General features: G+C 44.1%; 1 protein-coding gene across 1 annotated transcript in view; it reads right to left on the reverse strand.

The window, feature by feature from the left end:
* Positions 1-23110, reverse strand: part of LOC130485221 (cyclic AMP-dependent transcription factor ATF-7) — a 137015-nt gene that overhangs the window by 23005 nt on the left and 90900 nt on the right. Inside the window, exons 3-6 of the mRNA XM_056858357.1 lie at positions 10262-10358; positions 6712-6836; positions 5719-5721; positions 1759-1902 (exon numbers count right to left, since the gene is read on the reverse strand). Of these exons, the coding sequence (XP_056714335.1) occupies positions 1759-1902; positions 5719-5721; positions 6712-6836; positions 10262-10358 (369 nt within the window). The remainder of the gene's footprint in view (positions 1-1758; positions 1903-5718; positions 5722-6711; positions 6837-10261; positions 10359-23110) is intronic.

Genomic DNA, 23110 nt, shown 5'->3' on the forward strand with positions numbered 1-23110 from the left:
GATTGCTCTGGAATTTTTGTTGTTGATCTTAAAATGTGTTCTTATGTGGCAATTGGGTTTCTCTCACAGTAAGCACTACAAGTAAGCCAATTACAAAGCAGCTTTTAAAGGGGCGGGGACTTGATTTGAGCTTAGAGACTGCTGGTGCATAGATTCCCAACAGGAAAGTGTGGGTCCAGCGAGCAACGAACCTCAGGTAAAACTCCCATGCATAAACAACCTGTGTTGACGGGCACAAGCTTGAAAAGCAGTCTCACAGTTAGCTTTGTTCGCTCAAGGCTCTTTCAGTAAATGGTCCAGTTCCGCTGCCTCTCGGTTCCCTATGCCACTGCAGCATGCTAGATTACTGACGGCCTCACAATCTTAGGTGGGATCACAAGGAGACAGACGCACAGCGGAAGTGATTTGCCTGAATGTGGTAGCTTCAAAAAGGGCTGCCGCTATCCCACAAAACGGCAGCTTCTATTTCTCCACCTCCAATGGAAGCACCAGTTCCTAGCAATAAACCATTGGAGAGCAGCCAACTAAAATCTAAAGTCCAGGCAAACAAAAGGGGACACATGAACAAAAACACACACGACTCAACTAGGAGTTTGCTAAAAAATTTAAAAAGTCTTGATCTGGGTTGAAACAAACGCATCGGGTACGGCAGATGGTAGGTAAAGGTAAAGATCCCCTGTGTAAGCACCGGGTCATTCCTGACCCATGGGGTGACGTCACATCCCGACATTTTCTAGACAGACTTTGTTTATGGGGTGGTTTGCCAGTGCCTTCCCCCGTCATCTCCCCTTTATCCCCAGCAAGCTGGGTACTCATTTTACCGAGCTTGGAAGGATGGAAGGCTGAGTCAACCTTGAGCCGGCTACCTGAAACCAACTTCCATCGGGATCGCTCAGGTCGTGAGCAGAGCCTGGACTGCAGTACTGCAACTTACCACTCTGCGCCAAGGGGCTCTTACACGGCAGATGGAGGAGCGATTAAAACATTTTGGACTGTTTAGCTTGGAAAGAAGGCAGTTAAGGGGAGACATGATAGAGGTCTATAAAATTATGCATGATATGGAGAGAGTGGACAGGGAGAAGCTTTTCTCACTCTCTCATAATACCAGTACGCAGGATCATCTGCTGAAGCTGGAGGGTGAAAGACTCAAAACTGATAAAAGGAAGTATTTCTTCACACAACGCAGTTAAATTATGGAACTACCTGCCCCAGGATGTGGTGATAGCTGCCAACTTGGAAGGCTTTAAGAGGGGAGTGGACATGATCATGGAGGAGAGCTATTCATGGCTACTAGTAAAAATAGATACTAGTCATGATGCATCCCTATTCTCTCCAGGATCAGAGAAGCATGCCTAATATATTGGGTGCTGTGGAACACAAGCAGGATAATGCTGCTGCAGTTGTCTTGTTTGGGGGCTTCCTAGAGGCACCTGGTTGGCCAGTCTGTGAACAGACTGCTGGGCCTGATGGGCCTTGGTCTGATCCAGCAGTGCTTTTTTATGTTCGTATGTTCTTAGGGAACAAATGGAAAGCATTCCAGAGCTGGGGGTGGCGGTCACTGAAAAGGCTCCATCCCTCAAGGACACCCACGTAACCTTAGAAGGCAGGTGGACTCAAAGGCGGGCCCAAGATGAAGACTGCAGCATCCGCTCTAGGCAGGACTATACAGGGTCAGTCGATCCTTTAAATGTCCTGTGCTGTTAACTAACGCGAATCCACGGGACAAAACCAGTAAAAGCAGGCGAAAAGACAACTCACCTTCTCCTTGATCTGTGGTGTCCGTGGACTCGCCACTGGACTGTCAGAAGGGGACGAGTCTACTTCCACCGGCTCTTCCTCTTTTATTTTGATGTCTGGGGAAGAGGGGGCAGAGGACAGAGACATATCCAGGGGTCCAGGACACTACAGAAAAAGATAACACACTGAATTGTGAATTCTGTATGCGTCTTCATTGTCTCCAGGGGCTGCTGCCCTTCACCCTCTAGTGAAGTTGGGCAAAAGTTGACTGTGGTCACCCATCCACAATGCCACTTGTCTAATCTGGTAACCCATCCATCTTGTACATGGGTCCCACTGTGGCTGCGTACCACAGTTGTTCTCTTTCCCCATCCTCAAAAGAAGAAGAGTTGGTTTTTATATGCCGACTTTCTCTACTACTTAAGGGAGACTCAAACCGGCTTACAATCACCTTCCCTTCTCCTCCCCACAACAGACACCCTGTGAGGTAGGTGAGGCTGAGAGAGCGTGACTTGCCCAAGGTCACCCAGCTGGCTTCGTGTGTAGGAGTGGGGAAACAAATCCAGTTCACCAGATTAGCCTCCAACGCTCATGTGGAGGAGTGGGGAATCAAACTGGGTTCTCCAGATCAGAGTCCACCACTCCAAGCCACTGTTCTTAACCACTACACCACGGTGGCTCTACTACTAGCTCTTTAAGGCTAGGAGAGGACAATGTTACAGAGAGAGAGGAAGTGGATACTGTGCAGCACGGAGGAGCTATTTGCCACTTGTATGCTCACCAAGAAATACAGCAACTCACGGTATAAATGCCAAACTGCATAGCTGCTCTAGAAGCTCATACAAAGAATGCTTGTTAGCTCAGAAATGCAAGTTCTAGGATTCTGTAGACACTTATATGAGCAATTCTTTTCAACAGTTCTCTTTTTAAGGCTTCGCTAAAATAAAAAAAAATGCTGAAATGCCTGCAGTTTACAGAAAGCACTTTCATTCATAGAAGCACTGTAAGCTGCTATATAAGTCATTTTTTGAATTATTACTTGATTTAAGCAAAAGCCAACAAGAGAGCCTTACGAGTTATTACAAATCTATGGCCAGTCCATTGTAATAAAATCTAACCATATGTCTGAACCTGGCAACATGCCACCACACCTATTTTCAGCAGTGCTGCCTGGCCTTTTCCAATTTTGTTAACAGCAATTTTGTTACTGCCATCTTCAATCAATGAATCAGAACTCCGGCAAAAAGCAAATGGCAAAACTAGGAGCATGGAATGTCCACACAGTAAAGTAAACCAGCAAATAGCAAACGCCAATTCAAAGCAGCAATTTACCACATTAAAATGTGGTAGGTAGATCGGCAGCCCTTCAACCAGGGGCTAGCAGCCAGAGCCCCCTTGGAGCAAATCTAGCTCATCAAGAGATGTGTGGTGGAGAAAGTGGCAATAGAACTAGAAAGTAGGCCATTTTAAGAGGAGGAGGAGAAGAAGGAGGAGGAGGAGGAAAAGGAGAAGAAGAGTTGGTTTTTATATCCTGCTTTTCTCTACCTTTGAGGAATCTCAAAGCAGCTCACAATCACCTTCCCTTCCCCTCCCCACAACAGACACCTTGTGAGGTAGGTGGGACTGAGAGAACTGTGACTAGCCCAAGGTCACCAGGCAGGCTTCATGTGAAGGAGTGGGGAAACTAACCCGGTTCTCCAGATTAGATTCTGTCGCTTATGTGGAGGAGTGGGGAATCAAACCCAGTTCTTCAGATTAGAGTCTGTCATTCATGTGGAAGAGTGGGGGATCAAACCTGGTTCACCAGATTAGAGTCAACCGCTCATGTGGAGGAGTGGGGAATCAGATCCACTTCTCCAGATTAAAGTCCACCGCTCTTAACCACTACACCCCCCTGGTTTAGGAAGTGGCCTAACATGTTTCTCTCCTCAAAAGGAATAGCTGTCAACCAGGGGCTTTAGATTGCATAGAATGATATCATTTGCCAACATTAAAACTATTAGAACAGGATATTCAAACACCAGCAATTGTAGTATACTAAAACTAAGCTGAGAGGAGAGATTTCAGCTACAGGATACACCTTCTAAACAGGTGCTACCCCCATTGTTCTGCCATCTTCACATGAGGTGAACTAATAAGAGTTGATAATGTTCAGGAAAATAACTGGAACTCTCCTAGACCGCTATGCGAGAGCCAGTGGACAGCAAACATAATGATGACTAGAACCAGACGGCCTGGATTTAAATCCCTTGCCAGCCAAGCCTACTCATTATAATCTCTCAGCCTAAACTATTTTACAGGTTTGTTGTGAGGATAAAATGGCTGAGGAGGTTGGAGAAGAAACAAATGTTGCCCTGAGCTCCTTAAAGTAAGGAGTCGATAACAAATGGCAACCACTACAACCCCCAACTCACCCCCACATGTGTGTTTCCTGGCATCCTACAAATTGTGCTTCCTATTCTGTACTATAGAAAGCACCACAGACCTTTCCAACGAATGGCAGAGGGACTGGCATCCTGAATGGGTGATTATACATGACTTTTGTTTTTTTTGGGGGGGACATCAAGTCACATTTGACTTATGGCAACCCCTGGTGGGGTTTTCAAGGCAAGAGACATTCCGAGGTGGTTTGGCATTGCCTGCCTCTACGTCACGACCCTGGTATTCCTTGGAGGTCTCCCATCCAAATACTTGCCAGTGTCAACCCTGCTTAGCCTCTGAGATCCGATGAGATCAGTCCAGCCTGGGCCCTCCAGGTCAGGAGGGCATGACTAGAGCTCTGGTTAAGAATGTCCATTGCCCAACAAGCAGTATGCTTGGAAACCCCCTCTTTCTCTGCCTTTAATTACTGCATACGCTGTGGCTGGAACTATCCAGGGCAAAAAAAAAAAAAAGAACCCCACACAAAACCCAAACTAGCACCAGCAACCGACCTTGGTTCTGCCAAATCTCATGAATGCGCCCGGCAATGCCTGCCAAGTTTTTCTGAATATTAAACCAGCTGGATCCAACAATCCAATCCAGGCAATTCTAGCAAGGGCAATTCCTTCGAGCCTGTCTGAAACTAGCCCAGGCTTTGGACTGCTGCAGTCTCCTGCTGGAGGTCTGAAATATTTGAACTGAATCATATTTAATACGAAAGTGGTAGCTATTAAAACAGTACAACAACAGGACTAGGGGTGGTCTCAACATATAAAATGCCTGACTAGGCTGGAGGTTTTCAAGCATTCTGTTGTGTAAAATATTTGCTTTTGTTTTGAGGTAAAGGTTCTGAACTGCAATATGGAAGGGGGGGAAAAAGCATTAAGGAACCCAGAACGAACCTGGAATGTCACTCTGCTGTGAAACAGACCTGCAGCAAAGGTAGCATGCAAACGTAAGTCTCAGGCCGTTTATGCTTGGTGATTAACAGCGCGTTCCAGGATGAAGTGCCCCGCACATTTTTTTTATTTCTTCATGCTGAACCGTCATTCCAGCCGTCACTGCGAAGCCGGTGCATACCTGCTTCGCATTTCTTAAGAGCCCCTTTAATGCGACCTTTTGTATTTGCTCCGCCCCTGCATTGAAGCATTCACTGAAGGAACCGTATCCTCTCGTGTCGGGACCATGAATAATCATTTTAAAGGGTGGGTTTTAAAAAGCAGCTTTGAGCGAGCATCAAAATCGACCCTGCACAAATGGCCTAAGTTTAAACAAACAAACAAAAGATAGCACTAGCGGGGTAAATGAGCAGGAGGTTTTAGCAATGTTACTCTCAATTCCCCCAGGTCACAATCTTTGGCAAGATATCCACGCGGTTTAAGCTCCTCGGCAATTCAGCTCAGAAACAAGCTGACTGCAATGCAGGGGGGTATCAGTTTAGTAGGCAGAACACTTGATCTAGAAAAATATATATATAAATTGGGCGATGTATATGCCAATCAAGTTTTAAAATGCTTTGACTACTTTTCCATTTATTCCTTACAAGAAGGCTGTGAAAACTGACTGATGTCTGTGGCTGGGTGGTTTTCCCAAAGCTTGCAACATCTATTTGGGGCAATAAAACATTCACTCATGTCCCCCACCCCCCCACTTTCCAGGTCTCCTGGGAGAAAATCCCTTTACAGAGCTAACACTGTCACCGCTCTGACATCCTCGAGAAGCCTTTTGGGCGGGATGCATCATTCCCATGGTTCATAAAGTATCCAGCACTGGCACAACCAAATATTTAATAAACACCAACAGTTACAAAAAAAGAGGCACCACTTTCCTACCACCTATTATTCAAATTGATAAGGAGATGCAGCTGTCTTTATTCAAGACCCCTTTAAACCTTCAATTGCCAGAAGCAAGGAATAAAACAATGAAAAGAGCCAAAACTCAGTGGAAGAAAAAAGTTCTTTGCATATAGTTACCCTCTTTAGCTCAGGAAGCAGAGCCAGGATCCTGAACGTCACCATAGTTAGAGAGAGACTAGAAGAGGCACTGGTATTATGGCCTCCCTCAGCAACCACCATGCAACATCATCTGATGCATTCGGTACAAGCCATTGCTGGAGGTAAGATCAACAGCCCTCTGGGGCTGATTAAAATTGGCTATGTATCTTCACAAGATAGGGACACTAAAGAGAAAGCCTCCTAGAGAGCCAGCATGGTGTAGTGATTAAGAGCAGTGGTTTGGAGTGGTGGACTCTGATCTGGAGAACTGGGTTTGATTCCCCACTTGTCTACATAAGCGGCGGAGACTAATCTGGTGAACTGGGTTGGTTTCCCCACTCCTCCACGAGGCCAGATGGGTGATCTTGGGCTAGTCACAGCTCTCTTAGAGCTCTCTCAGCCTCACCTACCTCACAGGGTGTGTGTTGTGGGGGGGAGGTGAGGTGATTGTAAGCTGATTTTTCCTTAAGTGGTAGAGAAAGTCGGCATATAAAAACCAACTCTCCTTCTTCCTCCTTCCATTTTAGATCAAAGAGAATTAAAAGCTCCCCCCCCCCACTCTTGCCTTTTTCTCGTCATCTTCTGTGGCTTTCTTGAAGTCATGCTCGAATGAGCTAGCCAACTCATTGAAGAGGCCAACTTCATCGCAGTTCTTCAGAAAACGGGTTGGCGTCGGAGTCTGATCTGTGGGTTTTTTTGTGGAGAAATAAAAGCTTTGATTACATTATTCACAGAACGAGGAACCAAGAATGTTTATTCACAGGAGACATTTACAACCATGCAGTTTTCTGCCTTTTCATTCACAAAGTTCTGATTCCTTTTTCATACATTGCCACATTTTGTAAAAAAGAAAACACATACAGAATACAAATGGTGGGAATGTGGATCATGGGAGATCCTTCCAGATTAGTGACATGGTTGGGATCAGGAAATCCACAATTTGACCTTTCTCACTAAATGAAGCTTCTGGGCGTGCTATAAGATATATGCTAGAGAAGGGTAAGGGACGAATAGGATGAGAAGGAGAAGGAAAAGGAGAAGAAGAAGAGTTGGTTTTTATATGTTGACTTTCTCTACCACTTAAGGAAGAATCAAACCGGCTTACAATCACCTTCCTTTCCCCTCCCCACAACAGACACCCTGTGAGGTAGGTGGGGCTGAGAGAGCTCTAACAGAGCTGTGACTATCCCAAGGTCACCCAGCTGGCTTCATGTGGAGGAGTGGGGAAACCAACCCGGTTCACTAGATTATAGAGTCCACCGCTCCAAACCACTGCTCTTAACCACTACACCACGCTGGCTCTCTATTTAAGAGGTTTGCAGGGAAAGTTTAAGTTTGAGTATGACTGGACGTGGGAATGGATCAGGGGGCATGTTTAAAAAAATAAACCGAAAGAGGTCAGGAACAGAGAAAATATGGCCCTGATTATAATGCACATGCACTGTAGAGCCAAAGATATGATGCTGCATTAGAGGGCCTCGGCACACAATCTGAAAGACCCATGCTCCATGACCCCTTAAAATGTCATGGAGAGTGTCTCAGAGAGCAGGTACTGAATCACCCCTAAAAATACAGACACTAAGTGGCTGCTTGGGTTCCTTGTGTAATTGGTCTGATTCCCCACACTTTTCGTTTCACCCCACACAGGGAGGGAACACTGTCAGTTCGCCTTGGCTTTTCACTCAGGGGCTCTGCTGAATTCACTTCTGCAACAATTTCCTGTTCCTTTCCCATCCCTTCTGCCACATTGTCCATTAAAAAGATACCCGAGAACCGATTCAGAATTTTTCAGTTGTCACATTATCATCCTTTAAATACAGCGATAATGAACCTTAGTGGGTTGTTTTTTAACTAGACCTCCTGCTCATACATACCCGTTTCAGACATTTGTAGCACATTAGCGGCTTAAGAGAAAATCAATTCTCTTCCAATTTTAAAAAAGGTTTCGCTGCTTGGTTTCCTGACGAGATTCCTGTCACGGGTGAGTGAGTATTTAAAAGCATAAAGGTAATATCACTTTCCATACATTGGCATGAGAATGACTTTTCCTAAGTACTGCATGATGGCAATTGTATTTGCTTTGTAGCCAGAAGGCTTTGTATACTCTGAATTTAAAAAAAAATACTAAATTAAAAATACTACGTTTCATATAGACCCATGTTCTATTACCGGAGTTATGCAGATTGGTCTGTTTACTTTGAAATATGCTTCAGTTAGTCTCGGAAAAGTTAAGGAATGATGCAGAGCACCGAAACTCCAACTCCTGACCCCTGGAAAAGATGTCTGCATTCTCAGATTTCGTATTTAAGCATATTTTTTTAGCCCGTAAAACTAACAATTCCTTTTACAATGAAACTGAAGGTTCTCAGGATGCTGAGGCCTGCATGCATCGGGGAGGGGCTGTGGCTTAGTGGTAGAGCATCTGCTTGGCATGCAAAAGGTCCCAGATCCAATCCTCGGCATCTCTAGTTAAAGGGACTAGGCAAGTAGGTGATGTGAAAGACCTCCACCTGAGACCCTGGGGAGCCGCTGCCAGTCTGTGTAGACAATACTGACTTTGATGGACCAAGGGTCTGATTCAGTATAAGGCAGCTTCATGTGTTCATATGAACTACATTCCATGCTCATACAGGGCAGTTGTGGAATCACAGAATACAGGCAGACCCGCTTCCAACCTTTGTCTGAGTAACTCAGCTTTTGATGGACCTTTCGCTATGACTGCTGATGCCCCGAATCTCAGGGGAACCCTTTACTTGCACCGCACATTGCTTGGTGTCAGAGAGAAAGACTGATTTGTTCTTGCTGGAGGGACAAGCTGTGTTGGGCTAACATTTCCAGGCTGTTTGCAAGGACAGGACAGGAGCTCTGAGTGACTCATGTGCTTAATTGCATGGCTGCTGCAAGAGGAATACTAAATGATTTGTATCTCCCTACCCTTGAAATGGTCACCATCAGCAACACATTATACAACTGGGGATGGTGGCAGTTGTGGAAGTTTGAGAACTGCTGACACTTCGAATTTGACGAAAAGACATAAAAATGCAGAGAGCTCTGCTTTGCCCTAGTTCCATCTGCTCATAGCCCAGAATGTTCTTCTGTGTGCATAATTCTCCCACCAGTTTTTTCACTTGTCAGAAAGAAAGAAAAAGCAAGGAACGCTATGCTTGCAACACATTAGCGTAGCTTTGAGGGATTTTAACGGTTTTTTGGGATGTCTCCGTATCAAACATGCACGCACAATCTGCACCCACAACCAAGACCTAATGACTTTTCATAGCTGTATAAGGAGAGAGAATTTCAGTAGCTATGGTTTTCCTAGCCATTGCTATGGGAATGGAAGAAAATCGCACTTGCCAAAACTCTGTCAGCAGCACTCCCATCCGACATTTACACTTACAGAATGAACACCACTAATATGTATGGCAGGGCTTTATAAAGATATGGTTTCTCTAGTGGAAACTTTAACATTAAGAGATTTTCAACAAAGCAATGTCTGCTTCGTTCAATGACTAACTCTTCTCTTTCCCTCATCTTTTTGGTTTAAAAACAGGATTCAGAATGGAGAACTGAGAGGGTGGGAAAATACCCCTTTAAAGGGCAATAATATGCCGCCAGATGGCCAGGGACGCTCTGCTCAAATCTTACACAGGCTTGCATTGACTGGGCGTGTTTTGATAGAATATCCTCTGGGCTTCCCAAATAAAGTCTTTGCAGCAGCCAATTCACAAGATGGAGTTTCAGATTTATGGACTGTCAGCCTAAAAGCTGGAGGAAATGGACACCTGGGCCAAGTAGGGGAAGCCGGGCTTGTCAACATTTGTTCATCACCCTGAAAAGTGCATGAAGAACTGTGAAAGACTTCTCGCCTGTAAATCTTTCCCTGGTAAGTCGCAAAACCCAATACTACCATCAAATATATAAAAAGGTAGAAATCTGGAAGCCTCTTACTCCCCCCCCCCCACACCTCCTGCCTAATTAAAACAAGGGCTGTAAGTTATTAACATGGGTAGAAGCGATATTATTCAGCGCATCTGGTTGCTGGTATCGGTGTTATAACTGGAATGTACTAATGTGCAGCTTTTCAAGTTGACCTGGATCCCAGCATATACCTGCTATGATGACTGAATCCGTTCTGGCAGGACCAAATTTCAATGTCATTTCGTGCTTGAGTTTATGAACCGCCAGGTGGTCCTCATTTGTAAACCTCTGAAATGAAAAATTGGGGGGGGGGGAGAGGGAGAACTTGAATAAATACATTTTCTATTATACATTTTCTATTATGCGTACATCCCACACCAGGATTTGGGGTGGGGTGGGAATACCCCAAGACAGAAGCTGTAATATAATCACTACATCGCGCTAAGCAAAAAAAAAAAACAAAAAAAAACAGGACAGATTGTGTGAGAAGTACTGTGTGAACACATTTGCTCTAAATGGAAGCAAAAAGCCATAACACGCTGAGCTGCTGGCAAATAGAGGGAAATAAGTTTAATAACCAAATTTTAAAAGGGAAAAAGGCAATTGCATGTGGTTGCTGCAACTAAAAGTACAAACACAAATCAGTTCTCTGCAGTACTCCGTGAAATGTGCCGCTTCATTATTGACTAATGGAGAGAGAAATTATTTACTACTGACATTGGGGGGGGGGGGGGGGGAAGAGAAGATAATTTGGTTAATGCCTTAGATTGTGCCAAACAGAGCTGGCATCCGCAAGGCAATTTGGCCCTGCAATTTATGGAACAGGACAGAGCTAGGCTGGCCCAAGATCACTATCCAATGGCTACAAATATAGAGAAATGCAAGCACTCAATCATCGCTCCCAATGAACAAGGACCTGTGCATCTCATGTGCCAAAATATCCTATAGTCCACCTGCACTACAATTATAGGAGGGAACAAAATGGCAGCCTAAAAACTTTTGATCGCTTAAAGAGGCACCTCAGTTAACCGGACAGCAGACTGATTAATTATATATTACTTTCAATAAAAAGTAGTTATAAAAATTGGAAATGGCAAGCAGCATCTTTGTTCCCCTTTGCTCACACACAGAAAGGAATGCCTCTTCTGAAATGCATCGCATGAAATAAGATATTGCTGCTTAGTGATCTCTGACCAACGAAAGCTGGTGTTGGTTTAAATACTGCTAGCCTTTAAGGTGCTGCTGGACTTATGTTTCATCACACCAGGACTCTCTTTGTTCAACTCCTAACTTTCCCCCTTCTCCTTCTGTAAACCTCTGTGTAAAAATGAGGAAAATTATTTTCTCTCTTTCTACATCTGAGGAAGTGAGATCTGACTCATGAAAGCTCATGCTGTAAGAAATATTGTTAGTTGTTAGCGTGCCACTGGACTCCTGTTATGTTCTGCTACAACAGACTAACACAGCTACCACTCTGGCTTAGTACAGGAGAGACAGGAATAGGAGCTTTGTCTGTTCTGTTCAATATCGTTTAAACAGCAAGGTAAAATTTAAAATAAACACATGAACACACGAAGCTGCCTTCTACTGAATCAGACCCTTGGTCCATCGAAGTCGGTATTGTCTACTCAGACCGGCAGCGGCTCTCCAGGGTCTCAGGCTGAGGTCTTTCACATCACCTACTTGTCTGGTCCCTTTAACTGAAGATGCTGGGGGTTAAACCTGAGACCTGCATGCCAAGCAGATGCTCTACCACTGAGCCACGACCACTCCCAAGTTAGTAACTTGACAATAACCCTTTCATTGGTAACCTCCTACAGCTCCTCTGTAGGGTCTATGTTCAGTGATGCAAATTTAGCTGGAGTTGCACAGCTTTACACACCCCCGTTTTAAAAATGTTCCCCATTTTAAGCCCTCGGGTAGGGGTGAATTTTCCAGAGACTATTTTAATCCTTTTTAAAATGCTTCGATGTCCTCCACTGTGGAGCCATACTTTCTAGCCTGTATCTTTATCTCCATGTTTTTGCCCCCAACAACTTAAGCAACGTTGGGAAGAGCTTCAAAAGAAGACAGATGAGTAAAACGCAAAATACAGCAAATCATCTTCCCCTGGTCGATGTGGAATAATAGGGGTATCAAGCAAGTCATTTAAGTAGCAAATCTGCCACTATTTCAGCAACAGCAGCAGCTTTCAAAATAAAATATTCCATGAGGAAAATAAAATTAAAACCCACATCTACAAGTCCTGCTTCTTTGACATCACAATCTGCCGCTAGGTAAGCAAGCGAACGGAGTTTTCGCTTTAGCAGGGTGGCAAGCAGTGGCAGCCGGACTATAAAGCATCGGAATTGGGAGTTGAGCTCATTTATTTGCCATCAAGGAAGGATTTGTGGTATCAAAATTTTAAAGGAAGTGCAGTGACACTGTGCTATATTTCAGCAGCAACTGGTAATGAGAATGCGGCTGCTGCCACATAGTCAGAGCACATCCAGATGTAAACCAAACCTATCACTAAGCTACAGTTCGGGAGATTGCGGCTTCTATCCTGAACATCAGCCACATTTTGTTTAGTCTCAAATTCTCATTGTGCCGTCATGTCCCAGGCCTCCACATGCCTCAGAAAGCAGTCCTGACGCAAAAGACCTTCACAGAAATGTGTTTCGGTGCGACTCTGACCCAGGGATTCCACAAGCCCCCAACTAACCTGAGGCTTAGTTTGAGGAACAGCACTCTGTGTGGCGTGCAGAGGATTCAACACTCGATTGTTCCTCTGAGCCTGGGGTTCAGACTCTTCAAACGAAGAACCAGAATCTACAGCCCCAGAAAGCCCCCAGCTGCGCTCCACACTTCCCTCTTTAAGTTCCAGGCAGAGAAGATGGAGGATGAGTTAGAAGCCAAACAGTAGCACCAAGGTGCTAGTATCCAAGCCAGGACACTCATCCTTTAAATCAGGGGTGTCGAACTCATTTGTTATGAGGGCCGGATATGACATAAATGTCACTTGGTCAGGCCGGGCCAGGCCTTGTCAGTCCAGATTGGGAGCAGGGAGCTGCCTTGGCTGGCGAACTAGCAGCAGGCTCACCAGCCCAGATTGGGCCTGGGGGGGCGGCTGCCTCGTGGGCCGGATAAGAGCTCTCAAGGGGCCGGATCTGGCCCCCGAGCGGTATGTTTGACACTCCTGCTTTAAATGCTTTGTATCTTGGGGCTTAAGCATGAATACGACTCTTGATACATAGGTGCTCTGTTCAGCTCAGATAATTGTTGAAGCTACTTCAGTTGATCTTCTGAGATGGCTCAGGTTATGCCCTGCCCAAGCTATCTGAAGAGTTTTTATATGCCAGCTTTCTCTACCTTTTAAGGAGAATCAAACTGGCTTACAATCTCCTTCCCTTCCTCTCCCCACAGCAGACACCTTGTGAGGTAGGTGAGACTGAGAGAGTTCAGAGAGCTGTGACTAGCCCAAGGTCACCCAGCTAGCTTCATGTGGAGGAGTGGGGAATCAGACCTGGTTCTCCACATTAGAGTCCACCGCTCTTAACCACTACACCACGCTGGCTCTCTGCATATGATCTACTGGACCTGTGCCACAGGTTCATCTCCTCCAGGCCTTGTTCAGAACCTTATGGACTCACAACTTTGAAATAATGGGATATATACCTTTGCTCTATACTGCAGACGTGGAAATGATTTTAGATGCTGTACAGTGTTAATCTTTGTCAACGAATTAATGTTGTACATTTGGACCTAACTATAGCCCTAATCTTTAGCCCTAATCACTCATCTCAAAACAAAAAAGGTAAAGCGATGTAACACTAATGCTGTGGTTCAAGTACCACCCCATGCTGAAAGATCAGAACTGGCTGCTTATCAATTACTAGGAACAATTCAAAGTGCTGGTACTTACCCTTAAGGCCCTAAATGGCTTGGGACTGGGGTACCAGAAGAATCACCACCTCCTGTACTGTCCAGACTGCCAGTTCAGATCATATGAACATAAGAAAAGCCATGCTGGATCAGATCAAGGCCCATCAAGTCCAGCAGTCAGTACACACAGTGGCCAACCTGGGGCCTCTAGGAAGCCCACAAACAAGATGACTGCAGCAGCATCCTGCCTGTGTTCCACAGCACCTAATATAATAGGCATGCTCCTCTGATACTAGAGAGAATAGGTATGCATCATGACTAGTATTCATTTTGACGAGTAGCTATGGATAGCCCTATTATCCATGAATATGTTCACTCCCCTCTTAAAGCCTTCCAGTTTGGCAGCCATCACCATGTCCTGGGGCAGGGAGTTCCACAATTTAACCATTTACCTCATACCTCCTGGCATCCCACCCAGGTAAGTGAGATGGGTGATGATATGCCCTCCCTCCTTGAAACCTAGCTAATGTCTATACTACCAGTTTCTAGGCACCAAGCCAAAATGTTTCTGTTTGGTGAGTCCACTTCAAAATGCTGATGATGGGTTTTATTATTGATGTTTTAGTTTATGCATTATTTTAGTCATTTTTAAAAAAAATTAAACGGTATTCTGTGTTAACTGCCTCTTGCAAATTCTGAAGAGGGTGGGTTATAAATATCTTAAACAAATGATGAAGAAAAACACAGAAAGTTCCATGATTCCCCAGCACACCATGAAGATAAGCAGAGATCCATGGTATGTACAGATCCAACGTAGCTTCCTGCTACGAAGGACATTTAAAGGTACTGAACCTCCCCATTCGTATTTGTGGATATAACATAAAAATTAGCTAAATGCTTTTCCTCTATCAATACACAACCTCCACTTAGAGAATAAATGTCCCAATAACCGGCATTAGCAGAGAGCCAGCATGGTGTGGTGGTTAAGAGCGAATGTCTCTAATCTAGAGAAGCAGGTTCGATTCTCCACTCCTCCACATGAAGCTGCTAGGTGACCTTGGCAGTTCTCTCAGAACTCTCTCAGCCCACATGGAGGCAGGCAACGGCAAACCACCTCCAAACATCTCTTGCCTTGAAAACCCTACGGGGTCGCCATAATTCAGCTGTGACTTGACAGCACCTTCCGCCACAACCTGGACTAAGGGACGTTGTCAAAACAGACCACTTGCTGTTGACTAGCTTCCAGGTTTTCTTTAATTATTTAGTGTTTAGACTTTGGTAACAGGCAACAATCTAACTAAAATATAGATGCAGTCAAAGTTCATAAACCTGATCACCAATACTGTCTCTGTGCTCAAGTGGCAACTCCTCTTTTCCTCCCTCTGCACCGCATAAAGATCCGTCAACCCAAGTTCTCAGGCAACTGAAATGGTAGGTAGGTAACAGGAGTCTTTTTCTTGCTTGAAGATCCCTCTTTCTTACCTTCTCCAAGCCCATGCAAATGAGAATTCTTACCTCTCTTCTAAGCCCTATGCATGCATAGATAGGAAAAGGTTTGTGGCAGCCACAGGTAATGGCTGGCTAGTAAACGAAGGTGGCATTTGAGGACCACCAGGGTGCAGTGTTGCTAAGAATGGGAGCGGGAGAATCTTTCCTGTTCTATTCCTTGTTTCTTATGTATCACAGCAGTTGTGACCTTAGAGATTTAGGGTATGCCCCACATTACCCTTCTTTTCCAAGAACAGACACATCAGTGAACGATATTTAATACGTCTGCTATTCTCTGCCCCTTATACCTCTTCCTTCACCTATTCTCAGAATATATATGGAATATAGGAGCAAAACCAATAATAATGTAATGCCCATCCTATAATCTTTTGCTCAGATGAGAGGTAGACAGGAAGCGAGAAAGATCTTCAGCCCTGCTTTGCCTGAGCACAGAAGAAACCGTTACATCACTTTCTTCTTTCTTTCCCACATATGACTGTCAAAAAAGAAGAATTAAGGGCCTATTGCAAGCCTATTCTAGTCAATATATGTAAGGTATTCTGAACGGTGTAATATAACTTTGTGGGTGTGTGTAAAGTGCCGTCAAGTCGCAGCCGACTTATGGCAACCCCTTTTGGGGTTTTCATGGCAAGAGACTAACAGAGGTGGTTTGCCAGTGCCTTCCTCTGCACAGCAACCCTGGTATTCCTTGGTGGTCTCCCATCCAAATACTAACCAGGGCTGACCCTGCTTAGCTTCTGAGATCTGACAAGATCAGGCTAGCCTGGGCCAGCCAGGTCAGTGCAATACAACTTTAGGGAGAACCAAACCATTGTGGACAAAAACCAAAGCACATATTTCACTTAACAAATATGCTAGATTAGTGAGCATGCATATATATTTTTTCCCTATAATTATTATGCATTAAGTATCTGGACTAGGAGAATATGTTAAAATACTTCTTTTGTTTCCCCCTCCAAGCCTGCTGTTTCCATCTCTATTGCAACAGGATGTCTGTATCGGAATACATACATAAACTACACAGTGCCTCTCAGATCAACACTGCAGAAGGAAAAAGTTACTTTTCCTTCACTTTTATTAGCCGCTTGCTGAAATCAGAAAACCCACTAGTAGACATTCTCTCCCCTGGGAAAGAGGGTGTTCAACGCATTTATGTGCGCTACATAACTCTGAAAGTTGCCCCAAACTTAAATCCTAAAATGTTGTTTTTGGCTCCGGCAACACTAGGGACCCATGTGGATATGCCTTTTACTTTAAGAATGTGCTTTCTTCCTGAACTATGATTAATCCATGTTCTTTTGTTTTTATAAACTAAATCAGAAATACAGGCTACATTCTTGGGCAACACTGAATGTTATAAGCAAGCCAAGTCTCACTATCTGAAAATGTATGTAACTTTAAACATTGCCCATTTCTTAACTTTGAGCCAGGAATAACAAAAGTATAAATAGCTTGGAGTTGTTTTTTTAAGCAGCAAGTTGGAAAAATACATTCATTCTCCTCGTTCACAAGCCAGGTTTAAAACTGCTTGACCTATTTTTTAATCTTCATTATTTGTGTTATGAAAACTATTAGCCCACCTACTAAAAAAACCGTCATTTGCTTCCTGACATTACAAGCCATAGTAATTTTAGCAGTGCGCCTGAACAAATGTTGGGGTCTTGTTCTACATCTGAGGGTTTCTTCTTCCCTGAGGTTCTATCTTTTCTCTCTGGCACCTCGAGTGGAAATTCCTGTCGCCACTTTACACTTTGTTATGGAGCAAGCCTCTGCATGTAAGGAAGAGTAGCCGTGTCTAAAAGGGAGAATTTGAGGAAACTGAGGTCCTCCTTTCACAGTTCGGTGGTGAGGAACAACTGCTGAAATTCTCCCCTTAACTTGAGGTGGCTTCTAAAAATCTTGTTCAGCAGATACAGAACACCTACAATAAAACATTAATTTCAAAAGCAGCATAGAAACATTAAATGCCGACAGCTAAACACTGTAAAATCATGAAAACAAGTGTCCTAAAAACAAGTCAGTGGGATGAATGGAAACATTAATACAATCAACTAAAAGTATGGAAGAGGAAGAGGAAGAAGAAGAGTTGGTTTTTATATGCCAACTTTTCTACCACTAAAGGGAGACTCAAACTGGCTTACAATCACCTTCCTTTCCCCTCCCCACAACAGACACCTTGTGAGGTAGGTGGGGCTGAGAGTGACTAGACCAAGGTCACCCAGCTGGCTTCGTGTGTAGGAGTGGGGAAACAAATACAGTTCACCAGATTAGCCTCCACCGCTCATGTAGAGGAGACAGAATTCAAACACTGTTCTCCAGATCAGAGTCCACCGCACCAAACCACCACTCTTAACCACTACACCACACTGAAATGTCATGATGGGCAGTTGTGTTAGTCTGTCAATAGCAGTAGAAAAGAGCAAGAGTCCAGTAGCACCTTAAAGACTAACAAAATTTCTGGCAGAGTATGAGCTTTCGTGAGCTACAGCTCTGAAGAAGTGAGCTGTGACTCATGAAAGCTCATACCCTGCCAGAAATTTTGTTAGTCTTTAAGGTGCTACTGGACTCTTGCTCTTTTCTACTGCTAAAGAAGAAATGTGTTCACCTCATATGTAAAACTAGATTAGGCGCCAGCTGAACCTAGGGAGAAGTCCAGAGATGAGGCTGCCCACCTCACCTCTGAAGGTGAATGTCCACAGAGAAAGGCCTTTAGCTTTAGGCTTGCTTCTTCATCAGAGGAATGTGCGCGCACATGCACGGGCACACAGGAGACAGAGTTCTTCTAATGAGGTCATGATCAACAGCCCTGTCCACACAAGGTGAACAAAGGCACAGCCTCTTCACACCAAGAGTAGCTTTGCCATACGCAAGGATGTGATGGACCAGAAAAAAAGAGAAGAAAAAGTTGGGGAGAAATCCCCCCCCCCAACTTCTTTGAATTTTTCCGATGGTAAAATTGAAATATTGTGGAGAGCATCAAAACTCCTCCTATGAAATATGTTTTTTCTTTGAAAGAAATGAAATGCTTTTAAAGATAAACTTTTATTTAAAATGCATATAGAACAAAAGGCTGAGGACTTCCCACCCGCACACAAAATATTTTTCTTTTAAAGTCAGTAAATGTTTTTTAAGACAAGTTCTACTTACTCAACATGTATAGCTTGAAAAAGTCTGAGGACTTTGTTTTCAATTTTTCTAGTAGAAAATTGGAAAATTCAGGGGGAGCACTAAAAAAAATCCTCTGAAATATTTTCCCCCTTCTGGAATGAGTGAAATGTGCTAAGATTATAGCACGGGGTGCAGCAATTTACAACTCTCTAGTATTGGGTATATTTGTAATTTTGCTTGCAAAAAGCTAGAGCATTTATAGTTTTAAATTCCATAAACATGCCAATTCATACAATTTTATATGCTAAGTTACACAATGCATTTAATGTTGTTAAAACAGTAACGTAGTTTAGGTTTGATAGCCGGTGTGGTGTAGTGGTTAAGAGCGGCGGATTCTAATCTGGAGAACTGGGTTTATCTCCCCACTCCTCCACATGAATCCTGCTGGGTAACCTTAGGCCAGTCACAGTTCTCTCAGAACTCTCTCAGCCCCATCTACCTCACAAGCTGCCTGTTGTGGGGAGAGGAAGGGATTGTGATTGTAAGCCACTTTGAGACTCCTTAAGGTAGAGAAAAGCAGGGTATAAAAACCTACTCTTCTTCTTCTTCTAAAGTCCGTCTTATTTCTCCCCAAAAAACGTGAAAACCTTTCCCACCATAGCTTCAAAGTTTTTGGAAATATTTCATCTATAGTTGCATGAAGGGCGGGAAGGCTTACGTACTGTGCTAGAGTTAAAACATGGAAATCAACAGCATCACTCCCTTTCTATAAACATTTTCTCTGGGAAAACAAAATGAAAGTGTTTTCTCCGGTAGTTAAAACGAGGTGGGTTTCCCCCCCCTTCTTCCAAGGTATTAGGAATTCAGAAGGACTTTATGACTCAGAACCTGGTAAGCAGTGCCATGGACCAGAAGTAAAAACAACCTTACATCTTGTGTTCTCAAATGGCATGTTGTGCAGGATACCAAGATCAGATCTTTCATCTGGGAGACGAATTACACCCCTGACTCAGTCACTAACTAGTTACGTCACCTTGGGCACGTTGGTAATTCTCAAAATTAAGCCAGATGTATAAAGCAGGAAGAGGGAACTTAATTTTAACAACAACAACAAAAAAGGGACAAATGGCTGAGGATCCCCTTGCCTCTTCACAGTCCCTTGCTCCAGGCACTTCCCTTCTCCCTATCCCAACTCACTTTCAGTATTGTAGCCAAACTGGGGGGAAAGTTTGGGTGAGGTAAGGCAGGGAAGGGTTTGGTTCAGCTCCCTGAACAGACATTAAAATCAGCGTATCTAATTCTCATCGTGGCTAAAGCTGTGGATGCTTAAATCCAGAGATTGGACCAGTGAACAGACAGATTGTTACATATCTGAGAAAAGCCCCTGATTTGCAGAAAAATCTAAAATCTGAAAATCATTAAAAAGCGGTGAAGAGGCCCTATCCAGAGCTGTTTTGGCCATTGAAAGAGAGTCAGGACAAGGCCAGGCAGAAACTATAAAGTGACTTGATACCATGCAAATTCCATGACACACCTGGGCCTGGCTTAGGGTTGCCAAGTCCCACTTCACCACCAGCGGGAGGTTTTTGGGGCGGAGCCTGAGGAGGGCAGGGTTTGGGCAGGGGAGGGACTTCAATGCCATAGAGTTCAATTGCCAAAGCGGCCATTTTCTCCAGGCGAACTGATCTCTATCAGATGGAGATCAGTTGCAATAGCAGGAGATCTCCAGGTACTACCTGGAGGTTGGCAACCCTAGCCTGACTGCTTGCTACTGTTCAACAGTAGCCACCCCATGAAAGCCAGAGTGATTTAGAGGTTAGAGTTTCAGACTAGGAGCTGGGAGGCCCAGCTTCAAATCCCCATTCTGCCACAGAATCGTGGTGGGTGTATTGGGCCTGTCACACATTCTCAGCCTAACGTACATCACAGGAATGTTGTGAAGATAAAATGGAAGATAATGTTGTAAGCTGCTTTGGGTCCCCATTGTGGAGAACAGCAGGGTACAAATGTAGCAACTTGAACGGACGTTTCCCAGGGAGTTTATGATTATATTCTGTGACTTGAAAGTTTTTCTGAATTTGTCCCAAGCTTTTGAAGTTGCTACTCTAAAGAAGTTTTTATGTGATATTATAGTATCTATGAACACACATGAAGCTGTCTTATACTGAATCAGACCCTCGGTCCATCAAAGTCAGTATTGTCTACTCAGACCGGCAATGGCTCTCCAGGACCTCAGGCTGAGGTCTTTTCACATCACCTACTTGACTAGTCCCTTTAACTGGAGATGCCGGAGATTGAACCTGGGACCTTCTGCATGCCAAGAAGAGGCTCTACCACTGAGCCACAGCCCCTCCCACAGCTATATACTGTTGTCTATTGCAATGACATGAGGGAATAAGGGGGATTACTATGGTCTAAAATTTGGTTATATATGGTCCCCAAATAGTTTCCTATCCATGTACTAACCAGATCCAGAGCTGCTTTCCTTCAATAAGAATGCTGTATTATAAATCTTTAAATTGTAGATTGTCGCCTGGGACCATCAACCATCAAGACAAAACTTTTGACTAGCAAAATACCATGCAACTCTCACCCCCACACACAGTTTACCTGAGTATCGATGTTGTTTTTCATAAAGTAGAAAGTGGGGACCTTTCCCCCCAATAAAAGCCATGGGGGCAGTTGGGAAGATAAACCCTCCCAACCTTACCTTGCTGTACTTGGCCACTTGAAACACTTCTCTCCCCTGCCCAGCCCAGCAAGAAACATGCTTCAAACAATACAGCATAGCAAGCTACACTGGGCAAGGATTCAGCTCCCATCAAACCCATGAAGATTTTATTGGGAAAATTAGACACTTTTTTTGGGCAAATAGAAGCAGGCACAGGTTTACTAGATGGGTCACCCTCATCACACTTAGACTGGCTCTAAATGTATTTATTCTTTTATTTATTGACAACATTTAAACCCCACCTTTCTGCCCTCATCAGGGCCGTCAGAGCAGCTCAGAGATTAAAAACATACATAATACAATTGTCTTAAACCATATAAACCAAACAAAACCAATCACTAAAACAATTAAAAGCAGGTGCAAATAACCATACAAAAACATAAAAACAAGTACAACATAAGGCAGGAAGGAGGGATCACTGAAGGAATGCCAGACAAAAAATTTTAAGTCTTCACTAGCTGGCAGAAGATGGCAACAGAAGCAGACAGAATAGTCTCCCTGGGGAGAGAGTGCCAGAGTTTTCCAGAGTCTTAAGTATTATTCAGTATTGGAAAAGTCTCTCTCTCTCTCTCTCTGTCTCTCTCTCCACAAAGGGAAGAGCAGTGGCAAAACAGATATTTTGCACCAAGAGCAATTCATGTAACTGCATCTGACTCCAAGAGCTATCATGTATATGTTGGGAGCTGGAGAGCGAGTAGAGAACCAGAAAACAGATGCTTCAGATCTATCACAGAAATGTAACATTGGGATTTTGGCCTTCTTGCAAGATTCTACTGTTTACTGAATGAATCATACTTCCTGATGCTCCACAGCTTTTGAATGCCTAATTCTACACGTAAGGATCCTTCACAAACAAGGCACGTTTCTATACAATAGTCTGTCAGAGTGAAAAAGGGGAAACGGAAAACTCTTCTACAAGACACTCAGAATAAATTGGAACAAAATTAGTTCATTTGTCCCCAGAGCTGAGCATTTGTGCTTTGGGAAGCTATATGGGGCTCTTAAAACATCTCTGGCATTCAGCTTGGTCTTGTCAATTATATGTAGGCAAAGTCAGACTTGCCAGCAGGTGGTAACATTAGCAGTTATGACTAGCGACTGGTGCAAGCAAATCTTGACTTAGGGCTTCTCTGCCAAGCAGCGTATTTAGCTGAAGAGCAGACATTCATTCTTTATGGGCAACACTTAAACCACTGGCAATAATGTGTGGTGTAGTGGTAAAGAGTGTCGAACTAGTATCTGGGAGACCTGGGTTTGAATCCCCACTCGTGTCATGGAAGTTCACTGGGTAACCTTGGGCCAGTCTCGGCCTAACCTACCTCACAGGGTTGTTGTGAGGATAAAATGGAGGCAAGGAGAACAATGTAAGCCACTTTGGGTCCCCACTGGGGAGAAAGGCAGGGTACAAAAGAAAGAAAGAAAGAAACAATAAGTGTGGGCCAAACTAGACAGGATGACATACTTATGACAGCCACAAGGACGCTGCTGCTATTTTCATGTGATTTAAAAATGCCATGAGGGCCTGATCCTGTCCGGCCCGCAACATGGCAATCGTTCCTCCCAAGTGCCTTTTCAAGTACCAAAACAATCACGGCTCATGCACGTGCAGCCATTTCGGCACCTGATAAGGCATGGGGATGGGAATCAAGAGTGCCTCAGTCCAGCATATTGTGGGCCCGATTAGGATTGGGCCATTGCAGAATTTTTAAAATCCCTTTAAAATGGTGGCGGCAGTGTCCTTGTGACGCCCACAAGGATGCCATCACATCTAGTTTGGCCCTAAGTGTGATCTCCACTGGTGGAAGCGAACATATCGAGCCAATTTTGC

This window comes from Euleptes europaea, chromosome 1 (genome assembly GCF_029931775.1).
Source record: "Euleptes europaea isolate rEulEur1 chromosome 1, rEulEur1.hap1, whole genome shotgun sequence".
NCBI lineage: Eukaryota > Metazoa > Chordata > Lepidosauria > Squamata > Sphaerodactylidae > Euleptes > Euleptes europaea.